The sequence below is a fragment of the Rhinatrema bivittatum genome, chromosome 8, assembly GCF_901001135.1.
Source record: "Rhinatrema bivittatum chromosome 8, aRhiBiv1.1, whole genome shotgun sequence".
Taxonomy (NCBI): Eukaryota; Metazoa; Chordata; class Amphibia; order Gymnophiona; family Rhinatrematidae; genus Rhinatrema; species Rhinatrema bivittatum.
This window is the reverse complement of record NC_042622.1, coordinates 240245995-240263818: the sequence shown is the minus strand read 5'-3', so window position 1 is coordinate 240263818 and position 17824 is coordinate 240245995. Positions and strand designations below refer to the sequence as shown.

At 46.1% G+C, this 17824-nt stretch overlaps 1 protein-coding gene across 5 annotated transcripts in view; it reads right to left on the bottom strand.

Moving 5' to 3' along the window:
- The window catches only part of ZFR2 (zinc finger RNA binding protein 2), a 397475-nt gene that overhangs the window by 74546 nt on the left and 305105 nt on the right, over positions 1-17824 (bottom strand). For 4 of the 5 annotated variants that reach the window (XM_029614304.1, XM_029614303.1, XM_029614307.1 and 1 more), the window contains 5 exons: positions 12045-12183; positions 11636-11677; positions 10894-11084; positions 10166-10337; positions 9443-9581 (listed from right to left, as the gene is read on the bottom strand). In XM_029614304.1, coding sequence (XP_029470164.1) covers positions 9443-9581; positions 10166-10337; positions 10894-11084; positions 11636-11677; positions 12045-12183 — 683 coding nt within the window. The remainder of the gene's footprint in view (positions 1-9442; positions 9582-10165; positions 10338-10893; positions 11085-11635; positions 11678-12044; positions 12184-17824) is intronic. The other variant, XM_029614305.1, reaches the window with a different exon arrangement.

Genomic DNA, 17824 nt, shown 5'->3' with positions numbered 1-17824 from the left:
TCTGCATCAAGAAGCAACTGGAGATATGCTTGGTTACAAGTTTCTATCCCTCGTTCGATGTAAACCGATCTGATATGGTATTCAACCATGAAGCTCGGTATAGAAAAATGTGAAATAAATAAATAAATAAATATGCAGAGCCGCTGTCAACTAGAGAAAGAAACTGTTTCAGTTTTTGAACACAATCATGTAAGAACTGTTTTGTGTAAAATGTGTGAGCAGAAAGGCATGTATTAAAGAATGGAGCTCTGGAACACCTTTTTACCAAAATTGTCCAGGATCCTGGGGTCTTTCTCTGGTGGAATGCTTGAGAATATTCCTGTTTTCTTTGCCCTTTTTATGACTTCACCACAACTGATAAGGCAGCTGCACTACTCCATAACCCAGAGTCTTCTGGACTCTATACTTTGTCTAATTTCATGGCTACTGGGGGATAGAAAATCAAATTCTCCCACATTCTTGTTTGTAAATCTTGTTGAATAGATTGGAATGGCTGCTGGTTCCACCAGGGTATCTAGAACTTGGAGATGGCCAAAGACTTCTGTGTGAGAGTCCTTGAACTTATGGACATTAACTCTGAGCGCCTTTCTAGAATTATCTAGAAACCTGAAGAAAGAGGTCCTCAGATAGAAATGAGTGTGGCTCAAGAAGGGGGGTCTGAGGGTATTCCCATCAAACCCTCCTCAGATACAAGAGGAGAAGGGACCCTAATCCAGGACCCCAATGATGAAGCAGGCAACTGAAGAGGGGTCCTTGGTCACCTTGGAGGGGTATATTTCTGGTGGTCATCCTCTCATTGGTTGGACTCTGCTGCTTCAAGTGAGTGCAAAGGACTAGCAGCACCTCATGAGGGTTTTGAAGGAGTACCCGTTCAGTCTGGGGTATCTGGGACTCGTACTTGCAGCAGTAAATCTGATATCCTGGAAAGGAGAGGCTGACAAGTGCCTTAGCCTCCTGACAGGTAAAGAAGGTCTTCATCAACTTTGCCACTTAATCTAAGGGCTGACATGCTCTCTGCCCAGGTGTTGAAGGTGGAACATCCTCAAGAGAAAACTAGCATGGAATCTTATTCTTCTCTGGATTTTGTAAAATTCATCTTGGGGCCAGTTAGAAATTAAGGACACCCACAGGGCAAATGGGATCTGGGATGTCCAGATGTAGGGCCTTGCTCCAGTATTCTCGATGGGGACATTGCCCTTCAAATTGGCAGAGGTAAGTGGTGTATTGCTTTCTGCCCCTGAAAATCTTCCAATGTATGGCAGGAACTGGCTCTTTAGTGAAGAGTTGCATCAGAAGCATTGTCACCCTGTGCACTGATGATGCGGAAGCTTGCTCTGACGAACAAGGCATTGAGGGAGGGTGTATCAGTGGCACCAAAGCTTGATGCATTGAGTGTTCCGGGGCCCGATGCACTGATTTAACAGTATGCTAGCTGCATTGACAGCTCCGAGATTCATTGCTTCTTCGGCGCCGATTGTGTTGCCAGCTCCAAAGAATGGTGCTGCTACTTTTTTTTTTTTTTTAAACTAGGCCCTGAGTTTCATGAGGCTCACAAGGGGCTTCTCAGTGGCTGAGAATGGTGCTTGTTTGCTCGACCCCAAGGAAGTGGAGAGGCCCTTGGCCTGCTCTAGCAAGGGAGGCTTTCTCAAGGAGCTCCTGCTCAGCTTGGTTCCTGGGGAGCAAGAAGAGACTCCACTCCTGGAGCATGACCAGTTGTAACTCCTCAGAGACTTATGTAGTTCCCTCATCTTTAAGACCCTGGACTTTTGGGAGCACTGAGACATCCAGCAACAGTAGTAATTGGCCTAGTCGTGGTTCAGTCCTATGCACCAGTAACAGATGTCATGTCCATCTGTATTATATATTTCCCTACTGCATACACAATCTATGAAGACACACAGACTGTGTGTATGTCTGGCACCAATCTATGAAGACACATAGATTGGTGCCAGACATTCTGTGAAGTTCTGTTTTTATTTTATTTTTTTATTAAGCTTTTTCATTACAACCACAAAGTAAAAATACTTTGTAACAGAAATTTTTGGAGTACATTACAAGTAAACAATTATTTTCGAAGTAATCATTTCAAAAACAACATTTTCAGACTCTCCATCATCAGAGGAAATTGGAGGGGGGAGGATGGAAAAAAAAAAGGAGAATAATACCCCTATATAAAGAAAAAGAAAAAATAGCAACCTGAGAGAAATTCTCACAATCACATCTCAATATATGATTCACATTCACTATATATTAACAGGAGGTACTGACAACCTAGCATCCAGGAACTCCCGGCAACTGTTCAGGAGAAAAGAAAATGTGTGTGTTACCCTGTAACTTAAAGGAATATTGGTTCTTACCTGCTAATTTTCGTTCCTGTAGTACCAAGGATCAGTCCAGACCGCTGGGTTGTGTCTCCCTTCCAGCAGGGGGAGTCAGAGAAAAAACTGAAAAGGCACCCCTCTTAACCTGGTGTGCCACCTGCGATCCCTCATTATATACGATATCAAAGCAGAATAACCAATAAAGGAGAACAAATCCCCAAACATAACAACCAGTGGCTACAACGATACGCGCGATAAAATAAACAAACCGTACCGCCGCATAATGTATCAATCAAGAAGATTCCTTCCTATTTCTGTAAAAAGTCGATGTATGTAAAGAACTCTGCCAAGGTAAGAAGGAGGAAGAAACATACAGAAAAACAGACTCTCCAAAAAAAACCCAAGGGCGAGTGCTTGGACTGATCCTTGGTACTTCAGGAACGAAAATTAGCAGGTAAGAACCAATTTTCCTTTCCCTGTACGTACCAGGATCAGTCCAGACCGGTGGGATGTACCAGAGCTGCCCTAATTGGGGTGGGATCTGGAGAGTCCCGCACGAAGAACACTGCTGCCAAAACAGTCAACCTCCAGATCCCAGACGCCCACACGATGTTTCGCAAAAGTATGCAATGATTTCTAAGTGGCTGCTCTACAAATCTCCTGTGGCGAGACCAACTGGCTCTCCGCCCAAGAGGCCGTTTGAGTTCTGGTAGAGGGCGCTTTCAAGCCTTCTGGTATGGCACGCCCAAACGCAAAGATAAGTGGAGGAAATGGCCTCCTTCAACCACCTAGCAACCGTAGCTTTAGATGCCTTGTGTCCCCGTCTAGGACCACTCAATAAGACAAACAAATGATCCGATAATCGAAAAGCATTGGTCACCTCTAGATAGCGAAGGAGAACCCGGCACACATCCAACTTATGCAGATCCTTATCCGTCGCAGAAGTCGGATCCAAATTCGGGAAGGCCGGTAACTCTACCGTCTGATTGACATTAAAAGCCGATATCACCTTGGGCAAGAATGAGGGAACAGTCCACAGTGAAACCTACGGAATCCGAAAATACGAAGATACGGATCCTGATACGACAAAGCTTGAAGCTCTGAAATTCGCCGTCCGGAGGTAATGGCTACCAAAAAGACAGTCTTGAGTATCAAATCCTTCAACATAGCCCACCGGAGGGGCTCAAAAGGACCCTCAGACCCCCACATAAGCCCTTGAGAACTAAATTCAAGCTCCAGGCAGGACAAATTTGTCGTACCGGCGGGCGCAAATGCTTGGCCCCCTTTAAAAAACGGGACACATCTGGAAGAGCTGCCAGTGAAAACCCATCAATCTTGCCCCGCAGACCTGCACCCGGAGAGAACTGCAAGCTAGCCCTTTCTTCAGTCCCTCCTGCAGGAAGGATAGGATGTGTGCTACCGAAGCCAGACGCAGGGGGACGTTCAATCCTTGGCACCAAGAGTTGAAAACTCTCAAACACAAATATAGGCCAATGACGTGAACGATTTCCGTGCTTGCAAGAGGGTAGAAATAACAGAATACGAATATCCACTCTTCCTCAACTGCCTCCTCTCATAAGCCAGGCTGCTAGACAAAAGTGATCTGCTTGATCGAAAAATACTGGACCTTGTCGAAGTAGATTCAGAAGGTGGGCGAGACGCACCGGACCGTCGATCATCAACGAGATCAGATCCGCAAAACATGGCCTTTGGGGGCACTCTGGGGCTACAAGAATGACAGAACCCACGTGGTTCACTATCCGACGCACGATCTTGCCCACTAGTGGCCAAGGTGGAAACACATACAGCAGTATGCCGTGAGGCCACAGAAGAACGAGAGCATCCACTCCTTCCGACCCGTGGTCTCTCCAACAACTGAAAAATCGGGGCGCCTTTGCATGTGTCCGAGTTGCCATCAGGTCGAGGTGTGGGACCCCCCAACTAAGAGTGAGCAGCCGGAAAGCAGTGTCAGACAATTCCCACTCGCCGGGATCCAGATGCTGGCGGCTGAGAAAGTCTGCCTGCACATTGTCCACCCCGGCTATGAGCGAGGCCGCCAGCCGGACCAGATGTCGCTTTGCCCACATCATGAGCCTTTCGGCCTCCCAGGCCACCGACCAGCTCCTGGTTCCCCCCTGGCGGTTGATGTAGGCTACCGTTGTCTGACAAGACTCGCACCGCACGCTGAGCTACCAGAGGGAGAAAAACGCGTAACACCAGGCGTACCACCCTGGTTTCCAATCGATTGACCATGTCACCTGATAACTTGTCCAACGACCCTGAGCGGATTGTGACTGGCAAACTGCTCCCCAACCAGTGAGGCTGGCATCCGTCGTGACTATTACCCACTGCGGCTCCTCCAGGTCCATCCCCTGTAACAAGTGGGCTGGAATCAACCACCAATCGAGACTGGACCTGGCTGGTTCCATCAGTGGCAAAGGCAGGTGGAACTCCTCCTATTTCAGATCCCACAGAGAAAGCAATGCGCGTTGTAATGGTCTCATATGCGCCCACGCCCAGGGAACCATTTCCAGAGTAGATGCCATGGAGCCAAGTACCTGCAAATAATCCCATACTATGGGCAGGGGTAAGGACATGAGCCGACGGATTTGCGCCACTAACTTGAGCCTCCTCTCCCGAGTGAGGAAGACCTTGCCTATTGAGGTATCGACGCGTGCTCCCAGGAAGTTGAGAACCTGAGATGGTACCAACTGGCTCTTGGTAAAGCTGACCACCCAACCAAGGGACTGGAGCTGGAGTAGAACCTTGCTCACTGCTACCCGACAGAGGCTCTCCGATTTGGCCTGGATGAGCCAATCGTCCAGGTACGGGTGAACCAAGATCCCTTCCCGCCATAGGGCTACCATTACCTTGGTGAAGACCCGAGGCGCTGTCGCTAACCCGAATGGAAGAGCTTGGAACTGATAATGCTCCCCCAGGACCATGAACCGGAGAACCGCTGATGGCGCTCGCGTATCCCGATGTGAAGATATGCCTCGGTCAGGTCCAAAGAGGCCCAATATTCTCCTAAGTGGACGGCCGCAATGACCGAATGTAGAGTCTCCATACGAAATCGGGGAACCCGAAGTGCTCGGTTGACTGCCTTGAGATCCAATATCGGCCGGAAGGACCCCTCCTTCTTTGGGACTACGAAATAGATGGAGTACCTGCCAGCCCTGCGCTCTTCTGGAGGGATTGGAACAATGGCCCCCAGGGATTTCAAGCGACTCAGGGTTTGCCCGACTACCTCTTGCTTGGCCCGAGAGCCGGTGGGAGAAATCAGAAAAAGATCCCTTAACGGGCAGGCAAAATCCAACTCGTAACCGTGTGCGATGATATTGAGGACCCACTGGTCCGACGTGATCCTGACCCACTCCTCGAGAAACAGGGAGAGACGACCTCCAACCGCTGGACCTGGGGAGAGGGTCGGAACACCTTCATTGGGACTACTTAACTCCGCTGGCTCCTTGAGAGCCTCCCTCCCGAAATGGCCACTGACCACGAAAGGAAGTAGGCCACGACTGAGCTCTCTGAGTCTGCTGTCGGGTGGGAAAAGCGGGTGGCCGCGATTGCTGAATTCTGCGCTGTCCTCGGAAACGGTATCGAGCTGCCCCAAAGGGCCTGGAAGACCTAGGCTTGTTTTCTGGAAATTTAGACACCTTATTCTCCCCAAGAGACTTAATAAGTGCGTCAAGTTCCTCCCCAAACTACAATTTTCCCTTCAAAGGAAGATTACCCAACTGAGTTTTGGAAGAACGTCCGCGGACCAGTTCTGAGCCAGAGAAGCCACCTAGCCAAAACTGCCGTGGCCCATGTTGTGCGAGGATGCCCGCAACAGATCATATAATGCATCCGCTGTGTAAGCTACCGCGGACTCCATCCTATTCGCCTGATCTGCTTCCTCTGGTGGTAAAACCTTTGATATGAGCATTTGCTGGACCCACCCGAGGCTTCGCAGCTCTGCATGAGGATACTGCACACCGCCGCCCTAACACAGAGCCGCAGACACCTCAAAGATGCGCTTGAGGAGGACTTCTAGCCGCCTATCTTGTAAGTCCCTTAAGAGCTGTCGCTCCTGTAACAGGAATGGTAGTCCGCTTAGTGACCGCAGTAACCGAAGCGTCCACCTTGGGTGTCCCCACCCGCAGGGTCACGTACGGAGATTCCCACTCCCGAGTGACCAACTGCTTAAGCATCGGGTGGAAAGGAAAAGTTTGGGGCAGGGCACGCAGCCCCGAGAGTACTGGTTTCCCCTTAACTGGCTCCGAACTGGGGACTGGTGCCTCCACTTCCAGTTCCTCCAGGACATAGGGGATCAAGGGATCCAACTCCTCCCGGCGAAACAATCGAGAAACCCGGGGGTCGTCCTCTTCTACTGGAGCGGACTCATCAACACCCCCATCTAGATTTTGGAGGAGAGGATCCAGAAAGGATCCCAAAGGAGCAGGCTCCGGAGCCCCCCCAGGGGCCGAAAGGGCATCCAGAGACATGTCACGCCTTGCAATCTTCGTGGGAGGGGGCTCCTCATCCTGCTGATGAGCTTCCGCCTCCAAAAAGCCCTATGCATAAGTAAAATAAATTTTGAAGAAAAAACTGACTGGCCCTTTAAGGGATCCGATAGGGGAGGAGGAGGGAGGACCGAGCTCCCTAAGGGGGCAGGCTCCGGATCGCGCGGTCGAATGTGACTCAGACTGGGAGGAGATATCTGAGAACCCTCTCCCCCAGCCGGCAGGTAGGGCTCCGACAAAATGGCCGCCGTGCCGGCGTTGCACCCGGACGCGATTTGTTCCGTGGCTCGTGGCAAAATTGGCCAAAAATCTCCCTCGGACGAGCCCTCCCCGCCCCCCCCCTGGGTAGGCAACGGGCGCAAACCCCATTCCACGAGAGGCGCAACCCCGCCTCCCCACATGCTGAGCACGATAGCCCTTATGGCATCCCGGGGAATGGGGGGGCTGTGTGTGTGTGTGCGTTTCCAAACAGCGCGGTAGGAAAGAAAAAGAAAGGTCTTAAAATACCCTGCCAACTCGTGGCCTTCCGGAGCTCTGGGAACGCTGCAGCACCTGAGAAAAACTCGTCTCGGGGCGCCGAGGGGAGGGACCGGCTCACCGGTTAATTGCCCTCCAGCGAGAGATGGCCCTCCGGGAACAAGGCTTTTAGAGCTGCCAGCCCCTGCCTTACCTCTACCGCTGCTGAGTGAAAAGACTGGGAAAATAAAAACCACACTGAGGCTTCCAGAGCCTTAGAACTCTGTAAAAAAAAAGATGTAACTAAATTTAAAGAAATTGAAAGATCAGGACTGCAGGTTCTGTCAACCCCTCTGCTGAGAGTCAGAGAAAATACTGAGGGATCACAGGTGGCACACCAGGTTAAGAGGGATGCCTTTTCAGTTTTTTCTCTGACTCCCCCTGCTGGAAGCGAGACACAACCAGTTTGGACTGATCCTGGTACGTACAGGGAATTATGCATTTGCATGGGTATTGCAAAAGAAAATTTGCACCAAGAGAAATAATTTCAGATCTCATATTCAGAAATGCCTTTCGGAGTATCTGGGTGGTCTTAGCTAAGTCTGGATAGACTTGGACTAAATACCCCAGGATAGGGAATATTTATACACTTGAAATAAGAACACAAAACAAGGTTTAAATCTTGCTCTGAATAAAAGGTAACTAACAGAGTTAATCTGCCAGTAATTTCCATTGAGGAATTCTCTAAATATTTAGTTAAGTTGGAGAGATTCTCTTCTATATTAGGCTGTGGTGAATTTTGCTTCTGAGAAAGGAAAACAATCTTCTTAGTAGCAGGAACCAAATCTGGGGAAATCTTTAATATCTCACCCAGATATATATTTTTTTTTAAAGGTACTCAAAGGCAGTTCACCATACACCTTGGGAAATTTAGCAGCCGCAGATTTAAATGTTGGAAGGGAATTTTCCAAAAATTCCAACCTCCTAGCAGAGGATAAACTGTTCTGAATAGCAGCTGCATTAGTGTCCTTTATATTTTTAACATCTTACTCCTTCTGAATAGAGTTAAAGTGATCTCGGTCAACCATATCCAATTTTGAAGAAACAGTTTCTAAGATTTGGGTCTCCTCCTTTAAAGTAGACAAACCTGCTATTAAATCCCACAGGGATTCCAGCGTGACAACAGCCGGTCTCAAAATCTCCTGGGGAACCTGACCCACTGTCCCAGCTCCAGCAGCAAACACATTCCCAATAGCTGTAAACGGGAGGGCATCCCCAGTAGCACCAACACTCACCCCGGAGATTGCCAGCCGCTGGGCAAGGGAAGAGGTCAGCACCCGATCAGCTGTAATGCCGACAGCTCCGTCCGACGGAGGCAATCCGATAAGGCTTCCCTCTCTGTGCCTCAGCGCAGGCAGCGTCCCCTGAGGGAGAAGTCAACAGCTGCTGTCGTGGGTCAGGAGAGCTCAGCAATATTTCTCCAGGTGAAAACAGAGCTCCTCTCTCTGTTTCACCAGTGGAGTTAACAGCCCTCGGTTCTGTAGTAGGAATCGCAAACTCACAAATCGATCGCTGGTCAGTGGGGAGGTTAGGTTCAGATGGAAAAACTCTAACCTTCCCCTTCCTTTTATGTGGCATGACGATAAAGAAATCCAGAAAACGATAAATCCAAAGATTCTCGAGGAGATTGCTGAGCAGCGAAGAGTAGCCTTCTCTCAGACTGCCATCTTGGTTCTGCCCCCTATTTTATTTTTAAGATAGCACTGAAAAGTGCTGTTTGGGGCCTACCAAGGCAGTGAGGCAACATAGGATCTGAAAAATTTGAAAAGAATGAAGATACCAAAAGATATCTTTCAAGAAAAAAAGAGAGCCAGCGCTTTCAAATGACATCACCCCACGTCATGGCTAATTCAGTCCTGCTTACTGATGGAGAAAATGAAAACAGATATTACTGTATTTCAATCTTCAGACATAGGCATATAACTTCATTTCACAGAGACTGTTCTGTCTTATGTTTCAAGAAAGTTTTTGTTTTATTTTATTTTTTTTAAATAAAAGGATAGACCATGGAAGGGGTAAAGAGGAAGATGAATGACCAAGATAGTCAAATGTGTTAAAATCATAGAGAAAACTTTAAGGAATCCTGCTTGCACTTACCTTTCTCAGCCTCATCATCTCTCATAAGAGTTGATGTGATAGAAATTGTGACCTGCATTTTTGGCTCCTTGCACGATGCAATGACAATGTGTGCTTCATCGATATTGGCTGAAACTTCATACTGGTCTTGAGTTAATGTCTGGTGAGTTTAAAAAGAAAAAACGGCTATTGCCAATCCCCTTCTCAGATTTCACATGCAGAACTTTCCTTATCTGCGACAGGACAATACCCAGATAGCAGTGAGAAATCAGATCACCAGGACATACGTCTACAGGCGGATGCACTGTGCCTGCACTAGACAAACATCAGGCAAACATTTACATAACACAAAGCATTAGGCTTTTCCCACTCCTTTCTGTATATCCCTTGTTTTTATTGAAAATTCAGTGATAGCTGGAACACCAGGAAGGTGGTAAAACATAGTGTAGGATGGTAGCCTGGACTTGTTTAGATACAGTAGTGTCTATCTGCATTACAGAAACATCTGACAACACCAGGCAGATAATGAGATTAGGTCAAAATCCATACTGCACGAGCAGAAATGCTCATCTCCTGCATGTCTATTATAACTAGTTCTTAAGTATAGTACTGTAACACCATTAAGTCAAGAGCACAACACAAATGGCTAGAATGAATGTGTGTCTGTTAATGAGATAGGGTCCCAGAGAGGTGTACGCTACCGCCACCTGTAGTCAGAATAGGTAAGCCAAGGCCTAACCTTACCGAGAGCTGTTTGGGCACATGCTCTGCAATTTTCTGCAAGAGGGATTTGGTGGGTTTCAGGGTTGATAGTAGGATCAGGTGCACGTTTCTGTCCCCACGAAGCAATAGACCTTTTGCTAGAATCCCGACTCGCATGACTCCCTTCAATGTTCGGGCAGAAGCTTCAACCTTCCTGCAGAGAAGACAGGGGGCGAGGAATCAGCAGTTTCCAGCTTCAGTGCCAGTTTTGTCAGAGTGATCACAGAAAATAATCTCAACTACTGGGTTGCCTCCCATAAAGTCTACTACTGAAAATGGGGAAGGTTAAGCCTCAGAGAGATCTTTTTGGAATCTTCTCTCTCTCTCTCCTTCACCCTATGCCACAAACCCTTTATATTATTCCCTCTCATAAGTGTATCTAATCTCGGCTTGAGTGTATGAACTGTAAGCACTTCACTACTTACCCTACAGTATTATGCCACAGTTCTGCCTAGTTCTACTCAATTTGCTTCAAATACTATCATGACTGTCTACTGTTAATTTATTTGAAGGTTCAAAAGATATATACCCATGCTGCTGCTTAAACACACAGAAGAGAAGAGACAGCCTATGATAGCTCATGGTATAACTACACACCATAATTCAATGCATTAAGATGCCACCAGATTTGTACTCTGCTTTTAAAAATGAATGAAGTGGAACAGCAGACTGCTACCCATCACTATGGGATACAAAGGTGCGCTTATTACCCTTTCTCTTTACTTTCGTTTTCACTCTTGCTCATTTCCTGCTCTGCCAACAAGTCCGAGACCAGTTTGAGGGCCCTCTCAGAGTGAGAGACTACTTTCTGGATGGCTTGGAGCTCCTCCTCAGTGGGATAGATGCTGGAGTGCTTGGACATGATGTGGCGATCGTCAGAAGAGTCTGGCCGACGAGTGGGCTAATGGGGAGAAATGAAAACCCAGTAATTACTCTTGTTCAAGGCAGTGATTAGCTTGAACAAGATATCATGAAAGGGAAGGTTTCACTAGAGCCACTAGCTGTAATCAAAGTGATACAGTTGATTGTGAAAATCACAATCAAATGTTAACACATTCCATTCACTTCCTAACATCTTTATCCACTCAAGGTTCCTTCATGAAGATCTTAAAACCTATCAATATTAAGTGTTTTGGTTTGGATACTTCTAAGCTTGCAATCATGGTTTACAACAAATCAAACAGTCAACAGTAAGAGACTGCAAACATTTAGGATTCCCGGTGCATATTACTTCTGTCACGGGTCTACTGGGACGGTTCATCGATCCTGTGTTCCCACCGCCTGTTAGTGGGCCAATTACTGGCGGCCAGATTTACAATCGCCACCTTTTGGAAGAGTAACCATCACACAGATCATTGGTGAGATCAAGTGCGGGTGGTAGCTGATCTTAAGCGCTTGCGAATTGCTCTTCAAAATGAGAGCTTTAAATATAAGAAGATATAGGGGGCTTACCATAGGTTCTATGCTGTTTAATACATTTCTGCAGCTCTTGTCCTATTTTGGGTTGAAAGGATGTTTTTATTTGTGCTTCTGTACTTTGTATGGAACCAGAAATCATTGTTTTTTTTCTGCTGAATGCTTGTTTTATTAATCTCTTTGCACACAAAAATTTATAAAGAGTTTAAAAAAGAAATAGTCAACAACAGTAAACCTTTGTGGGTTCCCTTAAAAAACCACTTCACAATATTATATCATTACAATTGTGTGGCAATTTCATTCATGATTTTGTGAAATACATGATTCCTGGAATTAATCTGACAAATTCCAGTATTTCTGGGGTGTTTCCCATCCGTCCTCTCCAAAAAAGGTCACAACTTTCAAAGTATTCTCTCAAAACAGCGAGGCTAAAAGTATTACTCACCAAGAGTGGGGGCACTGGCATGCCAGGTCTGCCCATGAGCGGGGGTGGATGCCAGTCTGTAGCCATCCGGCGCCTCTGCTCCTCCCAGTACAGCTGTTGCTCCTCTACCCGCCTCCAGTACATCTCCTCTTCATAACGCCTGGAGGGCAGAAATTATTCAAACATCTGAGTTACCTTAAGTATCACAAGGCTGCATTAGAACATGGCCAGTTTAACAATGCTTCAATGCCATGAGAAATGACTCCTAGGATAAGAACATGTCACAAGACTTGCAAGCAAATTATTCAGACCCTTATTGTTGTACTAAGGAACAGCCAACTGCAATAAATTAACAGATGTACGCAACAAGAACAATTTTATAGTATTCCTAGTTTTATCTGTATATTCTTTTTTAAATCCTGCAAATCCTACTCTACCTATCCTTTCCAAACCTTTGATTATTGGTGGGAAAAGCATATCCAAATTCTTTGGATATGTAAGCCTCCCCTATCACTTCCTTAATCTATGAGCTACTGAAGCCTTCCAAGCTGCTCTGTCCTTTCTAAACAGAACAAAGTGATGCTCCTGTAAATATCATAGATGAATTCTTCAAACATCTAAACGACAAAACTGATCATAATCTTCTCCACCTGAGACCTTTTGAAAGAAAGAGAAACATATCATCGGATTTAAATGAAAAGGGGGAAATCACCTTAGGGAGGAATGAAGGAACCATGTGAATCTTCACTGCCTTGTTTGAAGAACCAAAAAAGGGCTTCCTATATCCACAGCCTGCAGTTCTGAAATTCACCTGGTGGAACTGACCGTTACCAAAAAACATAGCCTTAAAAGAGTAAGCAGCTTAAGAAACCTCCTCTCTCAGAGGCTCAAATGAATTACCAACACCAGATTCAGATTCCAGACAGGTACCAACTCTCTCACTGGTCACCAAAAATGCTTCACTACCTAAAGAAAATGACACATTCGGATGAGATAAGGGTCTGCTCATCAAACAGCATCGGTAACAGACAAAGCCACACCTGCACCTTTAGGGATTTATAGGCCAACCCATATGCAGTCCTCCCTGCAGGGATTCTAAGAACTTCCTAACCAAGTACCAAACCTCAATTAACTTCCAGACTGTCACATAAACCAAATCATAAGACAAAACAGACAGATTCTTGTGAACTACTGACCCCTGAACAGTAGGCCCTTGTTCCAAGTCAAGAACAATAGTGGATCCTGTCTAGCATCCTCACTAGATCCGCATATCATACACACTGTGACCAACTGGGAGCTACCAATAACAATGGACCCAATGCCCAGGAATCTTGTGAAATCTTCTGCCCACCAGTGGCCATGGAGAGAAGACCTAAAGAAGACTCTGAACCAGCCAGTCTTGATTCAGGGCATCGAAACTGGACAATCCTCTTACTTTTCTTTGGCTGAAAAATCTTTGCACCCAAGCACTGCTGCTGACTGCTATCAAGTTCACTGCTGGTACTCTCCATTTGGACACAACCTGGGAGAAACATTCCTGGGACAGACTATTTTCCAAGGTCTAGCTTGTTGCAACTGAGGAAGTTCACATGTACAGTCGCCATTCCTGCTATATGAGTGGTGGAGAATCCTTTTACATTATCTCCACATAATCTAACTGGAGATCTACCTCTTCTACCACCTGGTCCATCCTCAGGAACACGCATATGCCACCTCACTGGCCAACAAGATTCTGACTGCCTGACCCTTAAGAATGGGAGCCAGCTGAAGGAGAGCCTTCCTTATCGTTCTGGTTTCCAACAGACTGAGGGACCACTTGGTTTCTTTCAGATTCCAAGAGCCTTGAAACACTAGGACTTGTTAGTGAATACCCCAGAGATTGGCAGCTGAGGTCACTTTTATCCAAAATAAGAACATAAGAAATTGCCATGCTGGGTCAGACCAAGGGTCCATCAAGCCCAGCAACCTTTTTCCAACAGAGGCCAAACCAAGCCACAAGAACCTAGCAATTACCCAAACACTAAGAAGATCCCATATTACTGATGCAATTAATAGCAGTGGCTATTCCCTAAGTCAATTTGATTAATAGCCGTTAATGGACTTCTCCTCCAAGAACTTATCCAAACCTTTTTTGAACCCAGCTACACTAACTGCACTAACCACATCCTTTGGCAACAAATTCCAGAGCTTTATTGTGTGTTGGGTGAAAAAGAATTTTCTCAGATTAGTCTTAAATGTACTACTTGCTAACTTCATGGAAAGCCCCCTAGTCCTTCTATTATTCGAAAGTGTAAATAACCGAATCACATCTACGCGTTCAAGACCTCTCATGATCTTAAAGACCTCTATCATATCCCCCCACAGCCGTCTCTTCTCCAAGCTGAACAGCCCTAACCTTTTCAGCCTTTCCTCATAGGGGAGCTGTTCCATCCCCGTTATCATTTTGGTTGCCCTTCTCTGTACCTTCTCCATTGCAACTATATCTTTTTTGAGATGCAGCGACCAGAATTGTACACAGTATTCAAGGTGCGGTCTCTCCATGGAGCGATACAGAGGCATTATGACATTTTCTGTTTTATTAATCATTTCCTTCCTAATACCTAATATATATATATATATATGGCAGAAATATTAAACATATACTTCAGTTCTGTGTTCACTAAAGAGGACCCAGGAGAAGGACCGTCGTTAGTTAGCAAGAAACTGGAAGGGATTGGAGTAGATGTAACTCCATTTACAGTGGAGAATGTGTGGGAAGAGCTGGGGAAACTGAAAGTAAAAATACTTTACCCTTCACAGTATGGTTTTCGGAAATCAGCCAGCACAGAAACCCTTCTCATCTCCCTATCAGACCACATCCTCATGGGACTAGACAAAGGGCTTACATACCTACTGGTCCTTCTAGATATCTCATCAGCATTCGATACAGTAAACCATGCCATCCTCCTAAATCGTCTTTCAGAAATTGGAATCACGGGTCTTGCCCTCAATTGGTTCAACTCATTCCTCAACAATAGAAGCTACAAGGTGAGAATCAACAACAAAGAATCACCAAGCTATAAATCAACGCTAGGCGTTCCACAAGGCTCTTCATTATCTCCAACCCTTTTCAATATCTACTTACTACCCCTTTGCCAACTACTCACTAATTTACAATTAACATACTACCTCTATGCAGATGACGTTCAGATATTGATCCCCATAAAGGAAACCCTGCCAAAAACACTCGACTACTGGGAAAATTGCTTGAAATCCATAAAAAGTCTCCTCTCCAGCCTGAACTTGGTTCTCAACGCTTCCAAGACGGAAATCCTGCTCATCTCCCCTGAACACATGACCAACACCGATTTCACATCCTCGGACACACAGATTTCTCAAACAAGAGATTTAGGAATCATACTAGACAATCATCTGAACCTAAAAAAATCAATTAATAATATCACCAAAGAAGGCTTCTACAAGCTTCAAGTTTTGAAAAGAATTAAACCACTCCTCCACTTCCAGGACTTCAGAACTGTCCTCCAATCTACACTATTTTCAAAAACGGACTACTGCAACGCATTACTTCTGGGGCTCCCCATCTCAACAACAAAACCACTACAAATGCTCCAGAACGCAGCAGCCAGAATCCTAACTAATACTAACCGAAGTGCCCACATTACCCCCATCCTCCGTAACCTACACTGGCTGCCAATAAAATACAGAATTCAACATAAAACACTCACCATAATTCACAAAACCATTCACAAACAACTCACCCTAGACCTACAGTCCCCACTCAAACTCCATGCCTCAGACAGGCCCATCAGAGAGGCATATAAAGGAATGCTGCAAGTTCCACCTACCAAATCCACCTGGCTAACAACCACCAAAGAACGTTCCTTCTCTACAGCAGGACCAATCCTCTGGAACAAACTACCGACTGATTTAAGACTGGAACCCTGCCTCCTCACCTTCCGAAGGAAACTTAAGACGTGGCTTTTCCTCCAAGCCTTCCCCTAACACAAATTAACTCATCATACTCAGATCAAGGAACTGAATGTCTACCAATTTCATACCATATTACATGATAATTATCTAGTTAATTTCTATCGCTCCTACTCCTACTTCACTTATTCCTAGCTACTCTAGCTCCCAAGTTTTTAATACCCCTGTTTTATTGTAACTTTGATTGTTTCGACCTTTCTTATTTATAGTTACTTGGTTTTTCCCTTGTTTCATGTAAACCGGCCTGATATGAATCCCATTCATGAAGGCCGGTATAGAAATATTTTAAATAAATAAAAATAAATAAAAAAGTGGACAAAGCCATGGGGCCCGATGACGTTCATCCCAGGATACTGAGGGAGCTCAGAGACGTGCTGGCGGGACCGCTGTGTGACCTGTTCAATAGATCCCTAGAAACAGGGGTGGTGCCGAGTTATTGGAGAAGAGCAGTGGTGGTCCCACTTCACAAGAGTGGGAGCAGAGAGGAGGCTGGTAACTATAGGCCGGTTAGCCTCACCTTGGTGGCGGGAAAAGTGATGGAGACGCTGCTGAAAGAGAGAATAGTGAACTATCTACAGTCAGGAGAATTGCTGGACCAGAGGCAGTATGGATTCACCAGGGGAAGATCCTGTCAGACAAATCTGATTGACTTTTTCGACTGGGTGACTAGGGAGTTGGATCAAAGAAAAGTGCTCAACGTCATCTACTTTGATTTCAGCAAGGCTTTTGATACAGTCCCGCACAGGAGGCTGGTGAATAAAATGAGAAGCTTAGGAGCGAGTGCCAAGGTGGTGGCCTGGATTGCAAACTGGTTGACGGACAGAAGACAATGTGTGATGATAAATGGAACTTACTCTGAAGAAAGAGCAGTGTTAAGCGGAGTGCCGAAAGGATCGGTGTTGGGACCGGTCCTGCTCAATATCTATGTGAGCGACATAGCGGACGGGATAGAAGGTAAGGTTTGTCTGTTTGCGGATGACACTAAGATCTGCAACAGAGTGGACACGTTGGAAGGAGTGGAGAGAATGAGACGGGATTTAAAGAAGCTGGAAGAGTGGTCGAAGATATGGCAGCTGAGATTCAATGCCAAGAAGTGCAGAGTCATGCATATGGGGTGTGGAAATCCGGAAGAACTGTATTCGATGGGGGGTGAAAGGCTGATGTGCACGGAGCAGGAGAGAGACCTTGGGGTGATAGTGTTTAAAGATCTGAAGTCGGCGAAACAATGTGACAAGGCGATAGCTAAAGCCAGAAGAATGCTGGGCTGCATAGAGAGAGGAATATTGAGTAAGAAAAGGGAAGTGATGATCCCCTTGTACAGGTCCTTAGGCCTCACCTGGAGTACTGTGCTCAGTTCTGGAGACCGTATCTCCGAAGAGACAGAGACAGGATGGAGGCGGTCCAGAGAAGGGCAACCAAAAAGGTGGATGGTCTTCATCAAATGAATTATGAGGAGAGATTGAAGAATCTAAATATGTACACTCTGGAAGAAAGGAGGAGTAGGGGTGATATGATACAGACTTTCAGATACTTGAAAGGTTTTAATGATCCAAAGACAACGACAAACCTTTTCCGTTGCAAAAAAATCAGCAGAACCAGGGGGTCCCGATTTAAAACTCCAGGGAGGAAGACTCAGAACCAATGTCAGGAAGTATCAAGGTCAAGGTGGGAACGCGTAGAGTACGTCATGAGGCCAGGGAAGAACCAGGGCATCCACCCCTTCTCAGCCATGCTCCCTTCTTCGGCTGAAGAGCCTGGGAACCTTTGCATTGCTCAAAGTAGCCATCAGATCTAAGTGGGGGACTCCCCACTTG